General features: G+C 39.8%; 2 protein-coding genes across 4 annotated transcripts; both read left to right on the forward strand.

Moving 5' to 3' along the window:
- The first annotated feature begins 3,550 nt into the window (after positions 1–3,550).
- On the forward strand, positions 3,551–4,558 carry TAS2R38 (taste 2 receptor member 38). Its single transcript, XM_006777077.1, has one exon. The coding sequence runs from the start codon at positions 3,551–3,553 to the stop codon at positions 4,556–4,558; it is 1,008 nt and encodes a 335-aa protein (XP_006777140.1).
- Positions 4,559–12,458: 7,900 nt separating this feature from the next.
- CLEC5A (C-type lectin domain family 5 member A) lies at positions 12,459–24,512 on the forward strand. Of its 3 annotated transcripts, none has more exons than XM_015572690.1 (7): positions 12,459–12,608; positions 13,112–13,209; positions 13,973–14,032; positions 15,918–15,977; positions 16,294–16,430; positions 20,346–20,452; positions 24,078–24,512. In XM_015572690.1, the coding sequence occupies exons 2-7, from the start codon at positions 13,131–13,133 to the stop codon at positions 24,115–24,117; spliced, it is 483 nt and encodes a 160-aa protein (XP_015428176.1). In that variant the 5' UTR covers positions 12,459–12,608; positions 13,112–13,130; the 3' UTR covers positions 24,118–24,512. The 3 variants fall into 3 exon arrangements, with proteins under 3 accessions (XP_015428176.1, XP_006777190.1, XP_015428175.1); XM_006777127.2 differs by lacking the exon at positions 24,078–24,512 and adding an exon at positions 21,635–23,193; XM_015572689.1 differs by lacking the exons at positions 13,973–14,032; positions 24,078–24,512 and adding an exon at positions 21,635–23,193.
- The last annotated feature ends 1,219 nt before the right edge of the window (positions 24,513–25,731 follow it).

Below are 25,731 nucleotides of genomic sequence, written 5' to 3' on the forward strand. Positions count from 1 at the left end.
AAGGAAGAGGGAGAGATAGAAACATCAATGATGAGAGAGAATCACTGATTGACTGCCTTTTGCACGCCCCGCACTGGGGATCAAACCCGCAACCCGGGCATGTGCCCTTGACTGGAATTGAACCTGGGACCCCTTATTCCGCAGGTCGACGCACTATCCACTGAGCCAAACTGGCTAGGGCTTAAATTTAATTTTTTAAAAAGTAAACATAAAAAACAAAGTCTCTACAGAAACAAATGAGGCAACTCAGATAACTCTCAGATTGAAGGAATATGCAGGAAAAGGAACAGAAATAATAATTAACATTTATTATTTTTTTATCCATAAACATAATGTATTTACTTATGCTTCTTCAATATCTATTAATAAACTATAATTTTTCAAGGATTTCTTAAATATGCCCTAACCGGTTTGGCTCAGTGGATAGAGTATCAGCCTGCAGACTCAAAGGTCCCAGGTTTGATTCCGGTTGAAGGGCATGTATTCATGGAGATGTTAAGTACAGCACAGGAATATAGTCAATAATATGATAACTGTGTGTGGTGCCAGTAGGGTACTGGAAATATCAGGAGGAACACTTTGTAAAGTATGACTGTCTAACCACTATCCTGTACACTTGAAATTAATACAAAATCATATTGAATGTAAACTGTAATTACAGCCACCCGTAGTTCATGGCCACTGTCCTGGAGCGGACAGAGAAGACCCCCCAGCGCTGAAGACTCCCACGCCGCGGTTAAATATGCCCTAACCGGTTTGGCTCAGTGGATAGAGTATCAGCCTGCAGACTCAAAGGTCCCAGGTTTGATTCCGGTTGAAGGGCATGTATGTTGGTTGCAGGCACATCCCCAGTTGGTTGCAGGAGGCAGCTGATCAATGTTTCACTCTCATCAATGTTTCTAATTCTCTATCCCTCTCCCTTCCTCTCTGTAAAAAAATCAATAAAATATTTTTTAAAAGAATTTCTTAAATATTTTCTGTTAGATTTACTCTTCAATATCATATATTGTTTTATTATAGACTAGAGGCCTGGTGCATGAATTCATGCAGCAGTGGGGTTCCTCAGCCTGACCTGCGGGATCGGGCCAAAACTGGCTCTCTGACATCCCCCGAGGAGCCCCGGATTGCGAGAGGGCACAGGCCAGGGCAAGGGACCCCACAGGTGCATGATCAGAGCTGGGGAGAGATAGGGGAGGTTGGCCAGTCAGGGAGGGACTGCGGGAAGGCTCCAGGGCATGTCCGGCCCATCTCACTCAGTCCCGTTTGGCCAGACCCCAGAGCGTCTGTCCGCTGCTGGTCAGTGCACATCATTACTGGTCAATCGTTCAACTGTCTGCCCCCTGGTGGTCAGTGCACATCATAGCAAGCGGTTGAATGGCCTTAGCATATCATTAGCATATTATGCTTTGATTGGTTGAACAGACAACCAGACCCTTAGCATATTAGGCTTTTATTATATATGATTATAAATTTTGAGTTTTTCTTAATAAAATTGCATATATTTAGCATGTACAACATAATGTTTTGATATACATAGTAAAATGATTACTACAGTCAAGCTGATTAACATATCCATTTCCTCAGTGAGGTGTGGGGGGGGGAGGGGCAGTGTGGTAAAAGCCCCTGAGATCTATTCTCTTAGCAAATTTCCAGTATTTGATACAGTATTAACTATAGCCATTATATTGCACATTAGATCTCTAGAACTTGTTCATCCCACATAATTACAACTTTTTACCCTTTGACCAACATCACCCCATCTCCCTCACCTCCCCAGAAGTAAGAAAGTGCCATCTCTTAGAGAAAACAGACAACAGACCATTTAGCTTTTCACTTTACCTTCATTCATTCCACAAAATAAGTGAGTGAGTGAATGAAGCATGAAAGACAAAAAAATAAAAGAACTGAAAAAGTTAAGATACCTGTAAGAAAAAGAAAAAAAAAGTAAAAAAGAAGCCCTGGATCAGGGAGGAATGTTATAAAACAACATTCAGTCTCTAACTGATCAGTTATTCAGTCTTATTGAGTAACTAGTCAGATTTTCCCCCAGAGCTTGCAGAAGTGAACATGAAATCAGTCCATATTCCTTTAGAAATTGAGGAGAATTAGAGATGCTGGAGAGACAGATCCCGCCAAATATTTGGAAATGTTACCTAGGGAAGAAAGCTAGAAAGCTTCAGAAATGGCAGCCAAGTATGTTAGAATATAATCCTTAGGAATGTTAAAATGTCCTAGATGTAATCTTTGAGAGTGTTGTGGGCTACCAATGCTTCATTAGTGAAAATTTCATTCATTTAAAAAATACTTATTGAGTAGCTTCTCTGTACTTTCATGAAGTTTACATGTTTTAGGGGCATGGGTTTAGGCAATAAATAATTAAATATATGCCGAAATATTCAGCAGGTGAAGTATGACAGGAAACACTCAAGATCTGGGTGAGGAATACCATTCATAGGATGTTCAGGGAAGGTCTTTCTTCTAAGGTGACTTTTGAGAAGACATTTGGAGAAGAAAATGAGACACTGGAGTATGTAGAGGAAAAACGTTCAGTGAAAATGAATGGTCCTGAGGTGGGACAGTGTTTGATGAGTTCGCAGAGCATGAAAGAGGCCCATTTGAAGTGAAGGATGAAGCAAGGACCTCAGATGACATCTGAGAAGAGACAGAGGCCCTGATTGTGTACGTGGGACCCATGGGTCATTGTAGGGATTTAGCTTTTATGATGAGAAAGATGGGAGGCTCTGAAAGGTTTGAACACAGCGATGGCATGGTCTTAGTTATATTTTCATAGGATCACTATTGTTTCTTGGGGTCAGGGAGTGGGCTGGGAAGCAGAGTGAGCAATAATGCAAGCCAGATTTCCTCTCTACTCTCTCCCTTCATGGAAAGGTGCTGGTCTTGTTCATGGTAATACTCCTCTTGCCAAGCACAGTGCTTGGCATAATAATGATGGCTGAATGAATCTCTGACAATGGCAGTCATACCAGGCATACACCGGTGCCTGGGAGGAACTATGCACTTGTCCATATTAAAAACAAAGTCTATGATTAAAGTCATGCCTCAGAGGTGACAGAAGGCATGCAAATGGAAAGAGGCACCATATCCAACCATAGTTCATTGAGATACATGCTTTACCTGCTGCCTGTTCCCTTGAAACTCATAAGCAAATTTTACTCTCTTCTCACCCATGCAGGTCCAGATGGGCATGCAAAACTGGGCTTGGGTAACTGAGAATGTCTTGTTTGCATCCGTGATGCTGTGCCATGGCTCCCTGGGAAGGCTATTGCACAGAAACACCAGGGTTTCTTAAAAGCTTCTGCATCACTGAAGAGATACAAGCATCATTCTTCTACTCGTATGATGCGCTTTTGTGTGTATCCAAGAGATATTCTATAGCAGTAATTTCTCTCTCAGTTTCCTGCCAGAACTTTCTATGCATTCACTTTGTCATGGATCTAGAGCAAGAGCTAAATGCCTGGTTCAGTATACAGACTTACTTTCCTCTACTGGGTGGTATGTGAGTCTTAGATTATCCAACTAAGAAGACATCATGTTGACTCTGACTCCCGTCATAACTGTGTCCTATGAAGTCAAGACTGTGTTTCTGGTCCTTTCAGTCCTGGAGTTTGCAGTGGGGATTCTGGTCAATGTCTTCATTTTCTTGGTGTATTTTCGGGATATGGTGAGGAGGCAGCCCCTGAGCACCTGTGGTCTTGTCCTGCTGAGTCTTAGCCTCACCCGGCTTTTCCTGCATGGACTGCTGTTTTTGGATGCCATTCATCTTACTCACTCCCAGCGGATGAACGACCTGCTGAGCTTCAGGTACCAAACCATCATCATGCTCTGGATGATCACAAACCAAGCCAGCCTCTGGCTCACCACCTGCCTCAGCCTCCTCTACTGCTCTAAGATCGTCCGTTTCTCTCATGCCTTCCTGCTCTGCTTGGCCAGCTGGATCTCCAGGAAGATTTCTAGGATGCTCCTGTGTACTCTCCTTTTCACCAGTGTATGCACTATCATCTGTTTTTGGGACTTTTTTAGTAGATCTCACTTCACAGTCACAACTGTGCTATTCATGAGTAACAATTCAGAATTCAATTTGCAAATTGAAAACCTCAAGTTCTTTCATTCCGTCCTCTTCTGCAGTGTGGGGTCCATCCCACCTTTCTTGTGTTTTCTGCTGTCTTCTGGGGTGCTGATTATCTCCCTGTGCCGCCACATGAGGACAATGAGGGCCAAGACCATGGACTCCTGTGACCCCAACCTGGAGGCCCACATCAAAGCACTCAAATCCCTCATCTCCTTTCTCTGCCTCTTTGTGGTGTCTTTATGCACTGCCCTCCTCTCAGTGCCTTTACTGGTGCTGTGGCACAACAAGATCGGGGCCATGGTCTGTGTGGGGATAATGGCAGCCTGTCCCTCAGGGCACGCAGCCATCCTGATCTCAGGCAATGCCAAGCTGCGGAGAGCTGTGGACAGCATTCTACTGTGGGTTCAGAGCAGCCGAAGGGTAACGGCAGACCACAAGGCAGATCCCAGGACACCAGATCTATGTTGAGAGTGGACATGAAATGGGTCCTTCATAAATGCACCTCCAGTTGTTCAGAAGCCTATTTCAACTTCTTCTGCAAACCATAACTGAAAAGTCTCTCCTCTCTACATCAATGAACTCACCCAAAGCAAAGAAGAATAAAATAATAAAGCTCTACATATGGCCTAGGCAAGTAGAATGACATTGGTTCCCTAGGTTTGTTTTGATAAAATGAATAAAATAGAAAGGTGAGTTACTCAGTGTAAGTGCTTTGTATACTATAGCTTATCAGTGCATGATATGAGCCAAACCATGAGAAATCAGGTCTTCTGAAATAATATCTAAATCCCAAGATAGCATGGTTAGCTTTTCAAATGACTGTGAACCCTATTTCTTAAAGCAGGTGCTAATATAGTGTTTGAAAATATTCACCACTATGGCAATTACAGAATCCTCCTCAAACTCCAAAGTTTTTATGGAAACATGAGAACAAGTATGTCACCACTTCACTTCAAGAGGTAGTTCATTAAAACTTCTACAGGAATCAAAGGGTGGGGTCATTTTGTCTGAAAATACATTGACTCAGAAATGTACATTCAACCTGCTGCGGGGCAGACATCTACTCAGTAGGCACCCGGGACACCAGCACTTTGTGTGTGCCTCTGACTCTGCTCCATTGGCCCATGAAGAAAGTACTTTGGTTCCAAACATTGGTCAGTCTACTGGGGAAGCTGCCAAAATAGCCTAGCTAAAAGGTATGCTTCTAGCAATTCAGCATTCTCTATCTGCCTGCACAGGAACCCAGCCCACAAGACTTTCCTCATATCAGATCCTAAAAGGCTCGGAAGAGAAAAGGGGTCGCAGACATAGATCTTGACAGACTTCAAAGACATAGCAGGACATCCACAGAGTCTCCTACTTCTTTTTTTAAAAGAAATTATTTTTTATTGATTTCAGAGAGGAAGGGAGAGGGAGAGAGACGATAGAAACATCAATGATGAGAGAAAAGTATTGACCAGCTGCCTCCTGCACACCCCACACTGGGGATCGAGCCCACAACCTGGGCATATGACCTTAACCAGAATCGAACCTGTGACCCTTCAGTCCACAGGCCAATGCTCTATCCACTGAGCCAAACCAACTAGGGCAAGGCTTGTACTTCTGCTAGCTGTAGGCGCTGCTATGGAATGCTTCCTTCTCTCAGGCACCTGATCTTGATAAATCCAATTCCTCCTCTGTTTTCCCAAATATACTTTGCATCACCAGCAACTTCAACTTTCCTTGGTGGACACCAAAGTTGTCCAAAGTGTCCCTTAAAGGCAGTAGTCCCCACTCTTGGCTGTACAGTAAAATCTCCTGGGAAGCTTTTTAAAAATCTCAATGCATGCACAGGTGACATACTAGGTCAATGAAATGGAATCTCCGGGCATCATTTGTAACGCTCCCCAGGTGATTCCAGGGTACAGCCAATGCTGAGAACTTCTGTTCTAGATGCCCTTTGTCATGACCTGGATGGTGTGGCCTTTTTAATTCCACTTCCCCTAGGATATATGGAGGAATATGATCATAAAGGAAAAAATTAGAGGACATCCGTGTAGAGTTTTCCCTCTTTTTGCATAAGTGCTCTCTGGACAGGTCTCCATGATATTTTACTGATTTCTGTGGCTTTAACATTATATTTTGATACAATTTCAAATTTTTAGAAAAGTTGAAAGAATTCTTCTAGACCTTTCACCCACATTTACCCATTATTGACATTTTGCTCCATTTTTCTCTCTTCTTCCTCTCAACCCCATCCTGATAACTCTAGTTCCAACCCAATTATATGTGATTTGCTTCATTCTTTTTTTACATATTTTAATTTCCTCCTCTAATATGAGAAGTATCTTCCATTTATGTTCAATATATTTGCTTACAACCAGAATACATAAAAAAGTGGTTTCAGAATTGCTATCCTGTATAACACTGCAAAAAGCAAAAAGACTAAACTTCAACATTTATTTACAGCAGTTTTTCCATTTTTAGGTAAAATTTACATGTAGCAAAATATACAGATGTTAAATGTATAACTTGGTGAGGTTTGATAATATATACACTCATTTAACCAACACCCCAAATAAAATACGCAAAATTTTTTTTAAAATATTTTTATTGATTTTTTACAGAGAAGAAGAGAGAGGGATAGAGAGTTAGAAACATGGATGAGAGAGAAACATCGATCAGCTGCCTCCTGCACACCCCCCACCAGGGATGTGCCCACAACCAAGGTACATGCCCTTGACTGGAATAGAACCTGGGACCCTTCAGTCCACAGGCCAATGCTCTATCCACTGAGTCAAACCGGTTGCAGTGGTTCTCAACCTTCCTACTGCCGCGACCCTTTAATACAGTTCCTCATGTTGTGGTGACCCCCAACCATAAAATTATTTTCGTTGCTACTTCATAACTGTAATTTTGCTACTGTTATGAATCATAATGTAAATACCTGATATGCAGGATGTATTTTAAGGGGTTGCGACCCACAGGTTGAGAACCGCTGAAGGGCAAGCTATGCAGAATTTCCATCAGCACAGAAAGTTCCAGGATTCCTCTTCCAGTCAATCACCACCCACTCACTAGGGGCAACCACTATACTGATTTCTTCCCATAGATTAGTTTTGCCTGTTCTTATATAGAATCATAGAGTGAATACTTTTGTTTTTGCTACTGTCACCCAAGAAAATGTTTTTGAGATTCATCCTTAATAGTATGTGAGTCACACTTGTTTATCCACTCATTAATGATGAACATCTGTATTGCTTAGAGTTTGGAGCTATTATGAATAATTTTTAAATAAACATTCTTGAATCCATCTTTTTGTGGCTATAGTTTCGATTTCTCTTAGATAAATACCCAGGAGTGGAATTCCTGTGTCATAAAGTTGATGTTCATTTAACTTTACAAATAACTGCTAAAGAGTTTTCCAAAGTGATTCTAGCATGTTATGCTCCCATTAACGTGCAAAGAAGTTTACATTCTTATCAACATTCAGTATTGTCAGCATTTTGAAATTTTGGCCTTTCCAATTCTAGCAGAGGTGAATGCGATCTCATTGTGGTTTTAATTTGTATTTCCCTGAGAACCAATGACATGGAGCACCTTTTCATGTACTTCTTGACCATTTGTATATCTTCTATTATAAAGTGGCTATCTGCTGTTTGAACTATTTTTATATTGAGTTGTCTTTTATGTATTTATTTGTAGAAGTTTATTGATTCCTAGCGTGTGTGTGTGTGCACGCGTGCATGTGCTTATTCTGGATACATGTCTTTCATCTGACAGGTTATGTATTGTGAATAGTTTAACCCAGACTACGATTTGCCTTTTTATTTTCTTAATTGTGTCTTTTGATGAGCAGAAATTTTGAGTTTTGATAAAACCCAATTTATCATATTTTTCCTTAGTGCATTTTGTGTCCTCTCTATGAAATATTTGCCTGCCTGTAAAATGCAAAAATAATCTACTAAGATTTCCTCTAGAATTTTAATAGTGTTCACTTTTATGTTACATTTATAATTCATTTGTAATTAATTTTTCTATATAATGTTAAGTTGGATTGAACTGTTTTTTTCCATATGTCTATCTAGTTATTCCAATACCATTTTTTGAAGATTTCTCTTCCTCGTTGAATTGATTTGACACCTTTGTCAAAAATCATCTGACTGTATATTATGAATCTCTTTCTGGTCTCTATATTGTGTTCCATTGGTATATCTGTCTCTCCTTTCACCAAAATCTCACTTTCTTGATTATTGTAGATTAATGTTAAATATTGAAACCAAATAGTGTGAGTTTTCCAAATTTATGTTTTCCAAAATTGTTTTGCCTTATCTGAATTCAAAAATTTGGGACCAATTTGTTTATTTTTTTAATGCCTGTTAAAATTCTAATCATGCTGAATCTAGATGTCAACTTAGGGAGACTTGACTTCTTAAAAATACTCAGTCTGACAATCTATGAGTATGATATATATCTTCATTTACTTACATCTTTAATTTCTTTCAACAATACTTTATAGCTTTTAGTGTAGAGTGCTTACATATCTCTTGATAAAATTATCCTACATATTTAATACTTTATAATGTTATTGCATATGCAATTTTTATTTTTCAATTATTTGCTGCTAGTATATAAAAATAGCATTTACTTTTATATATTAATCATGTGTCTTGTTACTTTCCTAAATTAATGTATTAGTTCTAGTAGTTGTTTGTAGGTTCTCCAAAATGTTATACTAAAACAATTGTGTCATCAACAAATAAAGACAATTTTTTTTCTTTCTACCCAATCTTTATGCCCTTTATATATTTTATTTAACTTATTTCATTGGCTGTGATCTTCAATACAATATTGATTGGAAGTATGCATCCTTGCCTCAGTCCTGATTTTAGAGGAAGAACATTCACTTTAAATATAATGTTAGCTATGTTTAAATATTATACTTACATACCTAATATAATCTTGATCCTTTACAGATCTCCTTTTTCAGATTAAGAAAGGCTATTTTTTAAAATATATTTTTTATTGATTGCAGAGAGGAAGTGAGAGGGAGAGAGAGATAGAAACATCAATGATGAGAATCATTGATTAGGTGCCTACTTCACGCCCCCCTACTGGGGATCGAGTCTGCAACCCTGGCATGTACCAAATAGAACCAGGGCCCTTCAGTCCACAGGCCGACGCTCTATCCACTGAGCCAAACCAGCTAGGGCTAAGAAAGGCTATTTTTATTGCTAGTGTGCTGAGAATGTTTATCATTAATGGGGACTGAATTTTATTAAAACCTTTTTCTGTATATATTGAGATGATTCTATGTCTCTTCTCTATTTTGTTAACTGATTTACATTGAATAATTCTTGAATGTTAAATAAATCTTGCATTGCTGGATAAACCCCTATTTAGTCAAAATGTATTATTATTTTTACTAGAGGCCCAGTGCACTAGAGAAATTCATGCACTGGGGGCAGGGGAAGGGGGTCCCTCAGCCTGGCCTGCACCCTCTCGCAGTCCGGGACTCCTCACTCCTTACCACCCGCCTGCAGCGGAGGCAGGAGAGGCTCCTGCCACCACTGCTGCGAGCGGTGCTCCGCCTGTGGGAGCACACTGATCACAGGGGGCAGCTCCTGCATTGAGCATCTGCCCCCTGGTGGTTAGTGCACATCATAGCGATTGATTGTTCCACCGTTTGGTCATTTTGCATATTAGGGTTTTATTATATAGGATATATTGGTCTATTTGACTTGCAATTGTAAAGAATTTTTGCATCTATATTCAGAAGTACTACTAACTTCTATTTTTTAAAAATATCATTGTCAAGTTTAGTATTAGGATTATTCTGGCCTCACAACACAAGTAGGAAATGATTCCATTGTCTTAATTTTCTTTAAGACTTTGTATAAAATTGGTATTAATCCTTCCCTAAATGTTTGATAGCATTAATTAGAAAAATCATTTGAACTAGGAATTTCTTGTTTTTTAAATTTTATAATTACGATTTGTTTAATAGTATAGTATTATTAATATTTTATATTTATCCTTGTGTTTACTTTGGTAAGTGAGCATAAATTTAATCATAATATCCTTTTTTATCATTTTAACATTTGTAGTATTTGTTTTGCTAGACCCTCTTTCATTCTCAATTTGATAACTTTTGTTCTCTTTTTAATTCATCATTCTACCTAGAGATTTATCAATTTGTTGATATTTCCAAACTTATTTCCTTCTGCTTACTTTCTATTATTTATTATGTCCTTCCTTCTAGTTTCTCAGGTTTAATTTGTCCCCCTTATATAGCTTCTTAAGGCAGAAAATCAGATAATTAAATTTTTTTCTATCCTAATATAAACACTTTAAGCTTTAAATTTCCTGCTAAGCATTTTCCCATAGCCCACATATTTCTATATACTATATTCCCCTACCTTTATTGAGATATAATTGACATAACATCTGTAAGTTAAGGTGTGCAATGTGATGATTTGATACACATGTATATTGTGAAGTGTTTACCATAACAATATTAGTTAACACATCCTTTGCCTTACATAATTACCATGTTGTTGGTGGTGGTTGTTATGGCAAGAACATTAAAACTCTACTCTCATGGCAACCTTCAAATATACAATACAGTATTATTAATTATAGACATCATGCTGTATGTTAGATCCCTAAAATGTATTCACCTTATAACTGAGAGTTTGTACCCTTTGACCAACACCTCTCTATTTCTCTCACCTTCCAGAACCTGGCAACCACCATTCTACTCCCTGTTTCCATGAGTCCAGTGATTTTAGATTTCAAATATAAGTGATATCATACAGAATTTGTCTTTCTCTATCTGACTTATTTCACTTTGCACAATGCCCTCAGGGTCCATCCATGTTGTCTCAAATGGCTGGGTTTCCTTCCTTTTTTAAGTCTGAATAATATATAACACATTTTCTTAACTCATTTATCTGTTGATACACACTTCTGTTGTTTCCAATTCTTGGCTATTGTGAATAATGCTGCAATGAATACAGAGGAAGTATAGATAGCTTTTCAAAATAGTTATTTTATCTTATTCAGATATATACCAAGAAGTCAGGTTGCTGAATCATATGATAATTCTATTTTTAACTTTTTTTTAATGTCCTCCATACTGTTTCCCATAGTATCTTTACCAATTTACATTCCCACCAATAGTGCACAAAGGTTCCACATCTTCACCAGCATTTGATATCTCTTGTCTTTTATAATTGCCATTCTAACAGATATGAGATAATATTTCATTGTGGTTTTGATTTGCATTTCCTTGATAGATAGTGATGCTGAGAACCTTTTCATGTACTTGTCAGCCATTTGTATGTCTTCTTTGGAAAAATGCCTATTCAAGTCCTCTGCCAATTTTTTAATCAGATTGTTTGGTGTGTATTTTTTATTGTAGTTTTATTTTGTTTTGTTTCTGTTATAAAGTTGTATGAGTTACTTACATATTTTGGATATAACCCCTTATCAGATATATAGTTTACAAATATTTTCTCCAAAACTCAAGAGTTGAGGGTCGTTATTGCTAATTGTTATAACAGAACCTTAAATAGGGAAGTTACATGATCAGAGCAGTGATTCTATAAAGATCTGTCTGGTGGTGTTTTCTAATACTGATTTGCAGGGGAGAAGGCAAAGGGTTGGAGCCATTTTCACTCCAGCTGCAATGAAAGATTTTGACTTGGATGGGGTAGTGAGAATGGCAAAGGTATAAAAGAGCTTTTGTAAAACATCAACTAGTGTCTTGAAATGGTGGTTGATAGAAAAGGAAGAATCAAGGGTATTTTTAGTTTGTGAGTGAGTTGTAATATAATACAATCATTAACAAAAATAAAGAAGTTAAGAAAGGAAGTTAGATTGAGTTTGAGTAAAATGATAAGTAAATGTGGTTTGGAACTTAATGTAACTGGGTTGACATCATGTAACCTAGTTGGAAAACACCAACCAATTCTTGAAAATAAAGAATTCGAATTCAGATTAAAAGATAGGACTAGAAATAAACTTGTGATAAATAAGTTTACCACATAAACTACAAGAGAATGTAGTCTGAAAGTGAGGGATGGAAAAAATGTGGCAAGGGAAGTACAAATGGTTTCCAGATACCCTCCACCCAGAATCCCTATTTGGTAAGATTTTACTACATTTGCTTTCCACTATATTTTAAGAAGATTCAGACACAGAAAAAGGGTGAATCTGTGTTGAGGTATTTTGTTTTCCGAATTCTCCTAAAAATGTTCCCCTGTATCAGAACCCCTCTAGCAGGAACCTTCCTATCACAAAGGCTATAGACTTCCTTCCCCTCCTTGCCCCACCCTCTCCCTTTGCCAACAGCACAGAAGGGGAAGAAGTGTGCACTTGGGGATGCTGCCAAGACAGAGAGACTGTGTGAAGAAGGAAGGAATCGCCTGAGCGGGAGTGTATTCTCAAGAGAAGGGGCTCTGTCCACCACACCACGCATAAGACCACCAGGAAGATCCCCACTGCAAACCAATCCAACCTTTCAGGGAGAGAGCAGGTAAGTCTATGTCCTCTCTGCAGACTGTTGGCTCTTCCCCAGTTCCAAGACCTTCAGGCACACCTGTCCTATCTGTCAGTTCCTGACATAGTCTTTGAAAGACTGAGGCTTCTGACAGCTGAAGTCAGGATGGCCAAGACTACTAACTAAGGTGCTAGGGAGCAAGAATCATTTCAAGGCTAAGGGTTTTCGAAGTCCAAAAAAGGATTTAGTTCATTAGACAGAATTTAGGAGGCCACAAATGGGAACAGAGCTGAGGCCCAGAGCTGAGGGATGGATGGGTGAAGGAGAGGCAGTGTGCCAAGTTCAAAGGCTCCCAACCAGCACAAAATCCTATCCATCTTTGGGCCTGTGCTGGGTCTCCTCCTTGTACCTGTCAATAGCATGCCTGCCTTCAAACCCCCCTCCCAAGGGTGCTCTGAGAAAGGCACTGGCATATGTCCTAGTGGAGAGAAGTCTTGTCCCCAGACACTGATGGGGGTACTGTGCTCTAATCCCCACAGGCCTCCTCATCTCATCATTATGAACTGGTGGTGCATGATCTCTGGGCTTATCGTGGTGGTGCTTAAAGTTGCCGGAGTGACCTTATTTCTGCTTTATTGTGAGTATTTGAGCAACCTCTTACCCCAACTCCATGTTGTCTTGTTCTTGGATCTTTTCTCAGAATGAGTGGTTAAATGTATAGATTAAGTGCCCAAGTCTTTCCACCTGAGAGCAACTGACAATACCCTTCTCACTTCCCAAAACACACAATGGGCCAGGTTCCTTGCTCTACCCTGGAGACATAGAATTGACTCTAAACCCCACACAAAGCTTTCATCCTAGAGCATGAGTTGGGTAATCTGAGCTGAAATACTCAGCAGTGCTTGCTATTGTTGCTAAAATCTGAAAATTCATCTGCAGTTCATCCTATAGTTGGAGCTGAAATATAAGATAATGGGGTTTTTCGAAGGGTGGCATTTCCTTCTGTGTACACAGAAATGAATCCATCTAAATGTTTAGAAAGAAAAGCCTCCTATCAAGGAATTTTACAGCAAGTAGAACCTTCTCCAGCCCCAGAAGCCAGTAGGGAAAATAAATGAGGAAGGAAATGAGGTTTAGGAGGCCGTGGTTGGGTAAGAAGTATCTTCCTTATGACCCAATGCAAAGGTACAACTTGTATCACATCAAAGAGCAGGAAGAAAATACAAATATAAATAAGTGAATGTATTCACAAAAAACACATACATTCATGTCTTTGTGGACCAGAGTCAGACAGTTCTATATTTTCCATTAAAAGTCACACTGACCTAGCAGCCCTGTGGGGATGTTTGTTATATTCATCCCACAGTTGGGGCTGAGCCAATAGCTGATTTTCTTTGCAGTCCCACAGATTTTTGGCCAATGTAATGACAGCTGCAGTCCCACAGGGAGCTATGGAACAGGTAACATGCATGACAATAATCTCTTCTCCATCTCATTCTAATATGCTGAATTCTCTCTAGAAACCTTTCTCAAGGACTATTCCCAAGAAGTTCTTTGGCAGGAAATGTGCATAAATATCTGCTAATTTATAATATATATATATATATATATATTCTGGGATGTACATCTAATGTACAACATGGTGACTACTGTATTCTATACTTGACAGTTGCTAAAAGAGTAGGTCTTAGATGTTCTTACTGCAAAAAAAAAAAGTGGCAATTTTGTGAAGTAATGAAGGTGTTAGCTAACCTTATTGTGGTAATAGATTTGGGAGTATATATTGTATTAAATCATCACACTGTACAACTTAAACTTACACAGTGTTATATATCAATTATATCTCATAAAGCTGAAAAAAAATAAAATAAATTAAATGCAACACAGTCAGTAAAAAATCTTCTATTTGGTCCCCTTCCTTTTATAGTTGGGAAACCAAGACTAGACTGAGTGAAATGCCTGGTCCTCAGTTTTCCTCCTGGGTCTGAAGAGGGAAATTAGTATAGAATCACTATGATGTAATGTGAAAGAACTTAGTAAACTCTGACATGTTGTGCACCTGAAGGAATTGTTATAAAGAAGTCCATTCCCGCACACACACAAAAATTGCATTCGGCATCTTTTTGTATGCCAAGCACTATACCAGACCAATCAGAGAAGAATAAAAACAGGACATAGTCATCAACTACAAAACACAAGGCATGATGCCAGAGCTATGGGGGATAAAGAGGTGGGTGAGGCACAGCTCTCCTTCCTAAACCGACCTCTCCCCCTCACTTCCTCTTAAGACACATACTACTTTGTACATCTTTAAGAGAATAATTGTTTCTTGTTTGTCGCAGACAAACAAGACACAGTACACTGAGTTAGTTACATGAAGGAAATACTCATGAAATATTTATGGAGTTCTGTTCAGTTACGATCCCCAAACCAGGTTATTACATATCACACACACACACACACACACACACACACACACACACACACCTTTGAACTGGAGACTGAAATAAAAAATGAGTGCTAACTTGTGTGCTTTATTAATATAAGTGTAAGAAGTAGCTGTCTGGGTCCATTAAAGAGGTCTTCAACCACGATGGACAAATAATTGGGCCATTGAGGATAAATTTTACTGCCTCTGAAGCCATTGCAGCTTCCGGCTCAGGCGGCCAGTGTTCCCAGGAAAAATGAGGCCTCTTGGAGGCCTATAAATTCTCCTACTTATATTCAAATAAATATTTGCCTCTTCTCTGCCCATAGGAAAGCTCTGGAATGTTTGCCTGCCTCCTTGTCTGCCCATAGCTCTGGCCCTGAAACTTGCTCCAGTTAGCCACAGTCCTTAGCGCTGATGAGTTCTGATCAAAGAAGGCTCCAAATGTTGCTGATCATGAGTTTTCATACAGGTTTTGAGGCACCAGAACTGGAGAGAGCAGCAAAGATGCTGTGTAGAGCGTGGAGGGGAAGTGGTCCAAATAGCTCTTTGGATATAACAGTGTGAAATGTGAACATGAGAAAGGAGCAGGAGGTTTCCTTCTGATACTAAATCCATCCATTCTTCTTCCTCTCCTGTTCTTTCTCTCAGCATTTCACACCCACTTCACACCAAAAAATAAAATAAAATAAAAAAGACATGAACTAGAGATTGGGGTATGGGACATGACAAATAATGGTAGTAGTTTGATGGAAGGTTCCAAGAAAAAAATCTCTGAAAAATTCTAGCACAAAATGACCAAGAGCCCCTGTCACCTCTATTGTCCAGGGACAAATAGTCACAGGGACTTGAAGCTGCTATGGGTCTGTGTGTTATATTCATCACAAGCCTACCTTAAGGTTTTCTTTTCCTTTCAGTCCCACAGATTTTCGGGAATAGTAATGACAGCTTCAGTCCCACAGAGAGCTATGGAACAGGTAAAGAGCATCGTTATAACTTCCTCTCCACCCCCAGGTTCTTATGTAATAATTTCTTAAAGACTTTTCCCATTGCCCCTTTTCTTATGAAACTGTTTTGCTCAAAGGAACCCATAAAGACCTTCTAATTCATTCCTTTTATGTTATGCATAGGGATACTGAAATTAGACTGGATGAAATTTCTTCCTGGATTGAGGATGATTTGTTTGAATATAATTGTTATAAAGAAACCCATGTCCCACTACATTATGACTCAGTTCCAGGGCTCTCACCTACAACCACTAATATCATGCTCTCTTCTCTTGGATTTCCTTAGTCTGCCCCAGCAGGTGGGATTTTCATCAAGGAAGATGCTTTTTCTTTTCCACCTCTGAAATGTCTTGGAACAAAAGCAGGGACCTCTGTGAAGCACAAGGATCGACTTTGGCCATTGTCAACACGCCAGAGAAACTGGTGAGAGCATGAGAAAGATACAGTAATGCAGCCCACCTGACACCAGTCTCAGTGGGAAGAGGGGTGAGACAATTTGACTGGTGGAACTGGGGTGAGGTGGGGGATGAAGAGGTGGCTGTCAGGGAGCTCAGGCTCCTTGTTCTGAACCTGGAGCTGGGGTAACAATGGGGTATGCTCCTCAGGTCCATTTGAGCTAGTGAAATCCATGAGGCACAGCAGTAGACTGTCATCCTGGGGATGGGTTGGGACATTTAAAGTGCAGGGAATGACCAAATGAGCTGATGTGTATCAAAATTGCTTAAGAAATATAGAATACTTCAAAGATGTAAGCTATTAATGTATCATGCCAGTCTGCCTCATTAATAAGGAAGATGCCAATTAACAAAATGAGTAAAACACAAATAATCCTATATAATAAGAGGCTAATATGCAAATCGACCGAACAGCAGAGCGACCAGTCACTATGACACACACTAACCACCAGGGGGCAGACACTCAACATAGGAGCTGCCCCCTGGTGGTCAGTGCACTCCCACATGGGGAGTGCCACTCAGCCAGAAGCCGGGCTTACAGCTGGCAAGCACAGCGGTGGTGGTGGCAGGAGCCTCTTCTGTCTCTGCGGCAGTGCTAAGGATGTCTGACTGAGAGCTTAGGCCCACGGGCTCCTGGACTGACGGAGGGCACAGGCCAGGTTGAGGGACCATTCCCGCACATCCCCCTCCCCCTCACCCAGTGCACGAATTTCATGCCCCAGGCCTCTAGTTAGGTCATAGAATTGGGATTGCAGTATACAATTATGATAATAAAAAAGCCAACACTATGCAAAAAAGCTTTGTTTAGTAACTTCTTTTATGCTCATAACAATTCTGAGGAGGAATTATTATCTGTAGTTTATATATAAGGAAATTAGGGCACAGAAAAGTAATTTGGCCAAGGCCATACACCTACTAACGGACAGCAGATGGAACTGAGATCTACCTCCAAAACCCATACTCTACTCAATTTTAGACCCTAATATATTTTATTTTGTAGTTGCCTCTTCAAACCTAAGCATTTGCTGCGTGCTAGACATTGTGCTATATACAGTAATCGTGCTTCTTTCCCCTCTATCCCTTCACCCTTCTTCTAAAAAATACTCCTGTAATTGAGAAGAGGGTCTTCTGTGATTCTGGGATGTAGATGTCCAACAAAGAGCTAAGAACCTCCATGGGAAGGAAAAGAACTTTAACATAGAGAACCAGGAGCAAGAGAATGGGGAGAAAAGAAAAAAGATGAAAGGAATGGAACAGAAAGTCAATAGTCTCATTGTCTCTACTAACCCTTACGTTTTGTGGCATCTCAAGTGTGGTCCTTGGCATTCTCTACTACTTGGCATTCTCCACCATGCCAATCCCAGAAAAAGCTCATCACACCAGTGGTTTGCTGATGATTCTCAAGTGTGTATCTCCAGCTCAACCTTCTCCAGCTAGCCTTCTCTAGACCAGTCTCTCTCTTTCTCTCTCTCTCTCTCTCTCACCATATTCAAACTGAGTCGTTATATTTTACTCCAACTGTTCTTCCTCTTGAATTCCAAATACTTGTATTGTGTCACCCAAGAACAAATACTGACAGTTTCTGGGACTTGATCTTTTTTATTCTCTCCTAAATTAATTGCTAACAAAATCCTTATCTTCTTATAGCAATAATTCACCTGTCATCTGGATTTCTTCAAAATTCTTCTAACTCCTCTTTTTATCCCTAGTTTTGACCTGTCTTACCTATCCCCCACAGAACTGATATAATAAAATATGTAAGGTTTTTAATTGTCTGTGCCATTTGCCAAATTAAAATGGGTTAAAGTCCAGCTTCCCTAGCATGACATATAGTACAGCCTCTGCCTTCTGCCAAGGGTTGTGTGCCAGCCCATCTCCCTTCTAGCTCTGCACCAGCCACATTGAACATCTTCTAGTTCCTCAAATGCTCCAGGTTGCTGTGTAGTCTGCTGTGATCGGATGCCCCCTCTTCCAGAAAGGATAAGTCCTGTCCCATGTTTTTGCCTGAAAAACAGCTATCTCCCCAAATTCATGTCATATATCACTTCACCTATAGTCTTTCTGGAAAACCCCAAATCCATGTAGAATTGGTCACTTCCCCTTTCTGTCTGTGCCAGATCTAGCATGTATCTCCTGGGACACCTCACTATGCTGGTTGACTCATTATCTTCTCTTATTAGACCTGTGTATCTTCAATGTGTTTGGCATGACTGAGGTTTTAGAAATGGTGGTGAAATCTATTCACCTCTTCCCAAAAACATTACATAGGCACAGTATTTTGAATAAAATTCTAACAGCTTCATAGATCACCTTGGAAACTATCCATGGTTTAGCAAAAGGGCTAAAGGTTAAGAAACCTTGTTTTAGACCAGAGATGGCAAACCTATGACACACGAGTCAGAGGTGACATGCGAACTCATTTTTTGGTTGATTTTTCTTTGTTAAATGGCATTTAAATATATAAAATAAATATGAAAAATATAAATCTTTGTTTTACTATGGTTGCAAACATCAAAAAATTTTATATGTGACACGGCACCAGAGTTAAGTTAGGGTTCTTCAAAATGCTGACACGCCGAGCTCAAAAGGTTTGCCATCACTGTTTTAGACCATGGGTCAGCAAAATTTTTCTTGAAGAGCCAGATAGTATACGTATATTTCATGCTTTTGGGGTCATAAGATCTCTGTCACTACTACTTTACACTGCCATTGTACCTCGAAAGCAGCCATAGACAATATGTTTAAAAATGGGCCTGGGTATTCCAATAAAACCTTTTTTACAAAAATGGGCTACAGTCTAGATTTGGCCCACTGGCTGTAGCTTGCCAACCCTTGCTTTCGATAATAATTTCTTCAGGAGAAATGAATTTGTTTCCATATCCCTAGCATTGTACAATGCCTGGTGTGTAATTGACACTCAAATGTTTGTTAAATGAGTAAATTTGCTAATTAATGTTTTAAAATAATAAAATTGGATATGTTGAGGAATGAGAACATTGAGAAAGGAGGAATAAAGGCAACAGCCAAGGGGATAGAGAGAATATCTAAGTGGATTCAGATATCCACTAATTGTGGAAGGTATATGAGGAGTACAGAAGAGGCCAGGAGATCCCAGACTTCTGGCTCGGGTGATTTGTTGTTCATTAATTAACTATGATGTCTTGGATTAGCACCAAGTTATGAAATACTCAATAAACACTGATTATTTCTCATGGAATTATCTGCTTTAGCAATACTCTTTAAATCTCCCTATTTTTTCAAAGAATTCACTTGACCTCAAAAACCTCATTCAGAATGTAAAATTTCTGGCAAGGAAAACAATCCTATGCAGAGAGAATCAAATAAAGGTGCATTTGAAATTGCCTTTTTTGAGATAGTATAGGGCAGTGGTCAGCAAACTGCGGCTTGCGAGCCACATGCGGCTCTTTGGCCCCTTGAGTGTGGCTCTTCCACAAAATACCACGTGTGGGCGCACATGTACAGTACGATTGAAACTTTGTGGCCCATGCGCAGAAGTCAGTATTTTGTGGAAGAGCCACACTCAAGGGGCCAAAGAGCCGCATGTGGCTCGCGAGCCGCAGTTTGCTGACCACTGGTATAGGGAATGTGTTAGAAATTGAAATCTTTAGAGCCCTACAGCAGACCTATGCAGATCTACTGCACCAGAGCCCAACAGCCTGTGTGAACAAGAGCTCCAAGTGGTCCTGATGCTGTGTGTAGACCGAGAATTACTTCTCTAGGATTTATGTTGAGTGTCAGCCACAGAGTCCTCTTACCAGCCTTCCTTGTTCCCAGAATCAGATATGATCATGGGCCCACTAGCCCCAGGAGGCAAGAGCAAAGAACCTTCTGTTGAACTGTTTGCTTGTTTTTTAATTCTTAGAAGTTCCTCCAGGTCATAGCTGGAGCTGAGAAGTATTTTATTGGCTTACTATACCAGCAGGCATCGAAGAGGTGGCATTGGATCAACAACTCCATTTTCAACGGCAAGTATGTGAATAACCCACATTTTTCTAGGGAACTTTGTTCACTTCAGGAGTCCAGATCTGAGATTCAGTGGATTTGTCCTGGAAGAGCACAAAGCTTAGACCTAGTTCTCTGTTCTGTTTCTCTCCTTTCTTCCAACCCATCCATTCCCAGAGATACATTTTTTGGTAATTTTTTTATTATGGAACATACCAAACATTTCTAAATAGAGAGAAGAATATTCATACAACAAATTATTTTGTTCAAATTAGGATCCAAACAAACCCACATACTAGTACATACCATTTGTTTGATCTATCTCATAAGTCTCTTTTAACCCACAGATCATATTTTATTACTAAGTTCTGACAAGTTTCCCAGATGTGGCTTCTTTATCCAAAGAAAGATAATCATTAGCAACTTGTCTCTGTCTTAAAGTTATAAACTTTAATTCCCAAGAGCTATCTCCTATCTTTCATTCCATGGACATACACTGGTGGAGAACATGGCATTGCCAGTGTACATCTGAAGAGGCTGAGTCAGATAGAAAGCAAGTCCATTCCCTGCCTGTAACTGGGCTTCCCACAGAGGAGTGGAAATTAATATTCACTGTCAAATAAATGCCAGACACTTTACACATGTCATTCCTGCACTATCCACAATGATGCTACAGAAAAAAAGCTTTTGTTAATCCCCATTTCACAGGCAGTTGGATGGAGGATAAGTGACTTAGAAATGTGTTGAATGTCACCAAGCTGAGAATTGATGGAGCCACATTTTGATCCCACATACACTTGACTTCATAACTCTTGACCTTTCCATGAAGCCAGACTCTTTCCAGTCAGACTAAAAGAGCCTGACTGACGGAAAAAGGAGGTGTGAGAAGGCCAATGAAGTATTTCTTTCCTAAAGCCACCTGCTGCCTAGAGCAAGAAGTATCTTCCTCCTCTCAGTCCTCCTGCTGTGCACATAGTACCCTCAGTACTAAAACATTACTTCTGGGAGGAAGTGGAACAAATGACCCATGTGGTGCTTCTAACCAAACACAGAGTGTGTCAGTCCAAGACTGTGAGTCCATAAACATTGACATGAGAGTTGACAGGAAAGGGTCAGTTTGGAGATGGATTTGGGGATAAGAGGGGGACTGGAATCAGAAAAAGGCAGGGCTGAACTGATGGGCCTTAACCATGTTGTTTTCTCATTCAGTATTACCAATCAGATTCAGAATTTCAACTGTGTGACCATAGGCCTAACAAACACATTTGATGCTGCATCATGTGACGTTTTGCACCGCTATATCTGTGAAAAGCGTGCCAACGAACCACCAATATACTCATGAAGATAGCAGAAGAGAACATTGATAATTGGGACTGATCCAAGAAACAGAGAATATCAAATTACTGTGTCTGTCTTCTACGGGTTACTGGCTGAGCTCCCTAACCAATCCTCGGGGCTAATGTACAGGCCCCTTTACAGATATACTTGCATGTACACAACTGAGACAAACCCACCATTCTGAGCCAGTAATTCCTCAAGAGTCCATTTCCTGTGAGAGTCGCATCTGTGATTCCTTTTCATCCGAACAAGTCATGAAGTCAATGATCCCTTCGTGCATCTGTAGACTAGAGGAGGCCTGGCTGTTTGGGGGAATGAGCTTCTGTATTCCACAAGAGGGACTGGATACTAGCCATCTCCAGGAAACATGAACAGTTTTGTGGAGGCACTTCAGTTGGTATAAAAACAGCTATGTTTCTGTAGAACTGAGCATTTCTCATTGGTCAACAGGGCTGAGCCTGTTGCTAGGGTCTGTCTGATCCTCAGAGCACCTGGCCATACTATCAGGAAAAACTGCAGACTGAGCAGGTGTGAACCTTATTTAGAGAGTAGCAAGGGTGGAAGATGGATAAACTCCACTTCTGTGCCCTCATCTCTGTTCCCAAGAGACCCCTCCACACACTCTTCATCCCTGCCCCTGGTCTGAACTGAGACTAGGCTCTGGGAAGGACTCTTGGAGTCGATCATGGAGCAGAGACAGTGTTGTTCCAGGGAATGAGGAGGAGTCCATTCCTGGCAGGCCAGGAATCTGCTAGGAAACCCCTTTTAAGACAACCCAACAGTCAAGATGATCAAGCTGACTGAATCTCTGTTCTTCAACAAAGCTCTAAGGGAGACTCAAGCTAACAATGTTCTTGGTCTTGGCCTGAATCTCCATTTTAACAGATTCTGATTATCTGATCATATTTGTTGAGTATATTTTAACAAACTGGGGTCGTCTCCTGGGCCCCAGTGATCACAACATATTCCTCTTTGCAGTTCTATAGCGACCCTGCCAGGTACAGCTTTGCACTTGTTGACATCACACTGATCCCAGACAAGTCTAGCTGATCAAGAATTAGAAAAGAAGGAGAGGGATGCTCAAGGAAACATTGGGTGGAGGCAAGGAGTGGGCATACAGGAGAAAGGGCACACCAGGAACAAATGGAAATCATTCTGGAGGAAATAAGAGTCCATTTGGCCCGATGGGAAGGAAGGCAAGAAAGAGGTAGAAAAATCATGGGGTAACCTGTCTGTTCTCTGAACTCAACATAGGCCACAGACCCTCCTCAGTGCATGGAAAAGAGAAGAGAGATGCCCACGGGTTTTCAGTAGCAAGAATTAAACCATGAGAGACTGTACAAAATAAATGGAAATTATAGTCACCTAAGTAAAATGCTTACCATTTATGTCTAATAAAATAAATGTCATTAGATGGATGTCAAATTAAATTACTGTCAGTTTTACTTTTATTATTATACCACTGAGCTCTGTTCCTATGTTACTAAGCGTCGTAGTTTTTGGTTAATTAGCATGCCACTTATTTATAATTTTAAAAAATGATATAATTATAACTTGCTTGAAGGAGATTGCCAGAAACAATTTGTGTTTGGGGTAGAGTGGATGTTGGAATTATATTAGTAGTCTCATGGTGTTCGCAAAGACCAGTGCTGCAGTTGAGGAGGGAGGAGAGGCTAGGTGTGTGGTAAAAAAAAAAAAAAAAAAAAAGAAAGAAAGAAAAGAAAAAGCAGAATTCTAACCAAAGTTAAGCCCCAGAATTCAGACAACAGAGTGAAAACCACAACCGTCTGTTTTGAGAAGGGAGAACTATGGTTGCCACACTTCTTATGCGATGACAGGAGAGATTGCAAACTTTTAGAGTCCGGAAATGTAGACATCTAGTGATTTCCCTAGGAGACAGCTCAAATTTTCCCCAAGATAAGGAGGTGTTCTATCCCAGTTCTAACAGAGGTCCCAAGAGCTGCGTTGGGGTGCTGGTGGGGAGTATATAGGAAATATGTGGACTATGGTTTAAGTTTATTACTGGGGGCAGGGGTAGTCAGGTATTAGGATAGATAAATGTCACCTTATAGGATAGCAGCAGTGTGGTTTTCATTTTTTATTATATATATTTTTAATCCACACCTGAGGATATATTTATTGATTTTTAAAGATAGGGGAAGGAAGGGGGGAAGAGAGAGAGAGGAAGAAAGAGAGAGAGAAAGAGAGAAATATTGACCGGTTGCCTCCCATATGTGCCCCAAATGGGGTTGAACCCACAACATAGGTATGTGCTCTGGCCTGAAATCGAACCCACAACCTTTTTGGTTTACAGGACAATGCTCCAACCAACTGACTACCCAGCTGGGCTGTGAAGCAATGTAAATCTAATAAACCACTGGATTAGAGTTTTGACTCTGCTTCCAATATGGTATGGGAATCTGTATAGAATTCTTATGTTCTCTGTGTCTTAATTTCCTTATGTATAAAATGGGGCAGTAATCTCTCTCACACAAAATTCTTGCATATAATAAATAAGACCCTCACTATATGTCTCAATGGTGATAAATAATGGGGGAAGCCTTTAGTGGGATATTTGCAGTTAAGACCTTTATCTTAGAATTGGCTCTTCAATTTGATTTTTCATTCTCTTTATAGTGTCCTTCAATGCACAAAAGATTTTAATTTTGATGAATTCCAATTTATCTATTTTTTTCCTTTTATTGCTTGTGCTTTTGGTATCATATCCATTAAATCGCTGCCAAATCCAGTGTCATGAGACTGTTCCCTATGTTTTCTTCTAAGAGTTTTATAGTGTCAGGTCTTATATCTATATCTTTGATCTATTTGGAGTTAACCTTTGTATATGGGATAAGGTAACAATCCAAATTCATTCTTTTGCATGTAGATATCCAGTTTCTCCAAGTGCCAGGTTTTTAATCTCATTAGATTGAAAATAATGTTCTATACAATTTTTTCCTTCTTGAATCTAATTATAAGCATATATCTAGATTACAGAAGCAACAGACTATAACAACAAAAGCAAATTACGACATGAAATATTACCCTATCTTAGACAAACATAATCTTACACCCCTGGATTGAAGTTAGGCATTGTGGTAGATTATATTATTCTACCACAAATTCGCTGTCCATCCCTGCAGGAGGACAATCCTTTCCTATCCTGCTGATAGCAGGTTTGGCCTTGTCACTTGCTTTAGCCAATGAAGGCTGACCGCAATTTACCATACTCTTCCCCGCCCCTGCCCCAGTTGGAGGCTGCCCCATTAGCCTGGACTATACAGAGGACAATGAAGAGCAGAGAGACAATTGACCCATAGTCAAATACTGGGAACAGAATAAACATTTACTGTTGTGAGCTATGAAGATATTTGAGGTTGTTTGTCATCATAACATACCTAGACTATCTTGATGCAAGAATGAATATCAAGTAGTTCACATAAAGGTATACAATTAGCATTGCACAAGTTAGCAGTGTAGGTTATTAGCACACTGGTTAAGCAGATGAACTCTGATGCCAGACTGCCTAGGTTTGGATCCTGGGCCCCTATATACTAACAATGTGACCTTGGGCAAGTCCCTTCCTATCTCTGTACCACAGCAACGCTTTTCCTAAGCTTTCAACTTTTATGTTAAAAACTAAAAATATTTCCTAAAATATTTTGATTTAACAGGTAGCTCCATTTACCAAGTGTCTTCCAGTTAGAGAAATATGTGTATGTAAATAAGCAGGTATTCCTGTATAATAGAAGAAATAAATACATAAATTCATAAATTAAAAAGGGTGAGAGGTTGAATTACTACATCCCTAAGACACAAAATAAATGCAATTATTTTATTTTTATAAGCAATACACACATGATTACACAAATAATAAAAAAAAATCTTAAAAGGCATGTAGTGAACAGTCTTGCTCCCTTCCCCATTCTTTGTGCCCATCCCCCTACCACAATCCCATAGGCAACCAC

The sequence above is a fragment of the Myotis davidii genome, unplaced genomic scaffold (genome assembly GCF_000327345.1).
Source record: "Myotis davidii unplaced genomic scaffold, ASM32734v1 scaffold329, whole genome shotgun sequence".
Lineage (NCBI taxonomy): Eukaryota > Metazoa > Chordata > Mammalia > Chiroptera > Vespertilionidae > Myotis > Myotis davidii.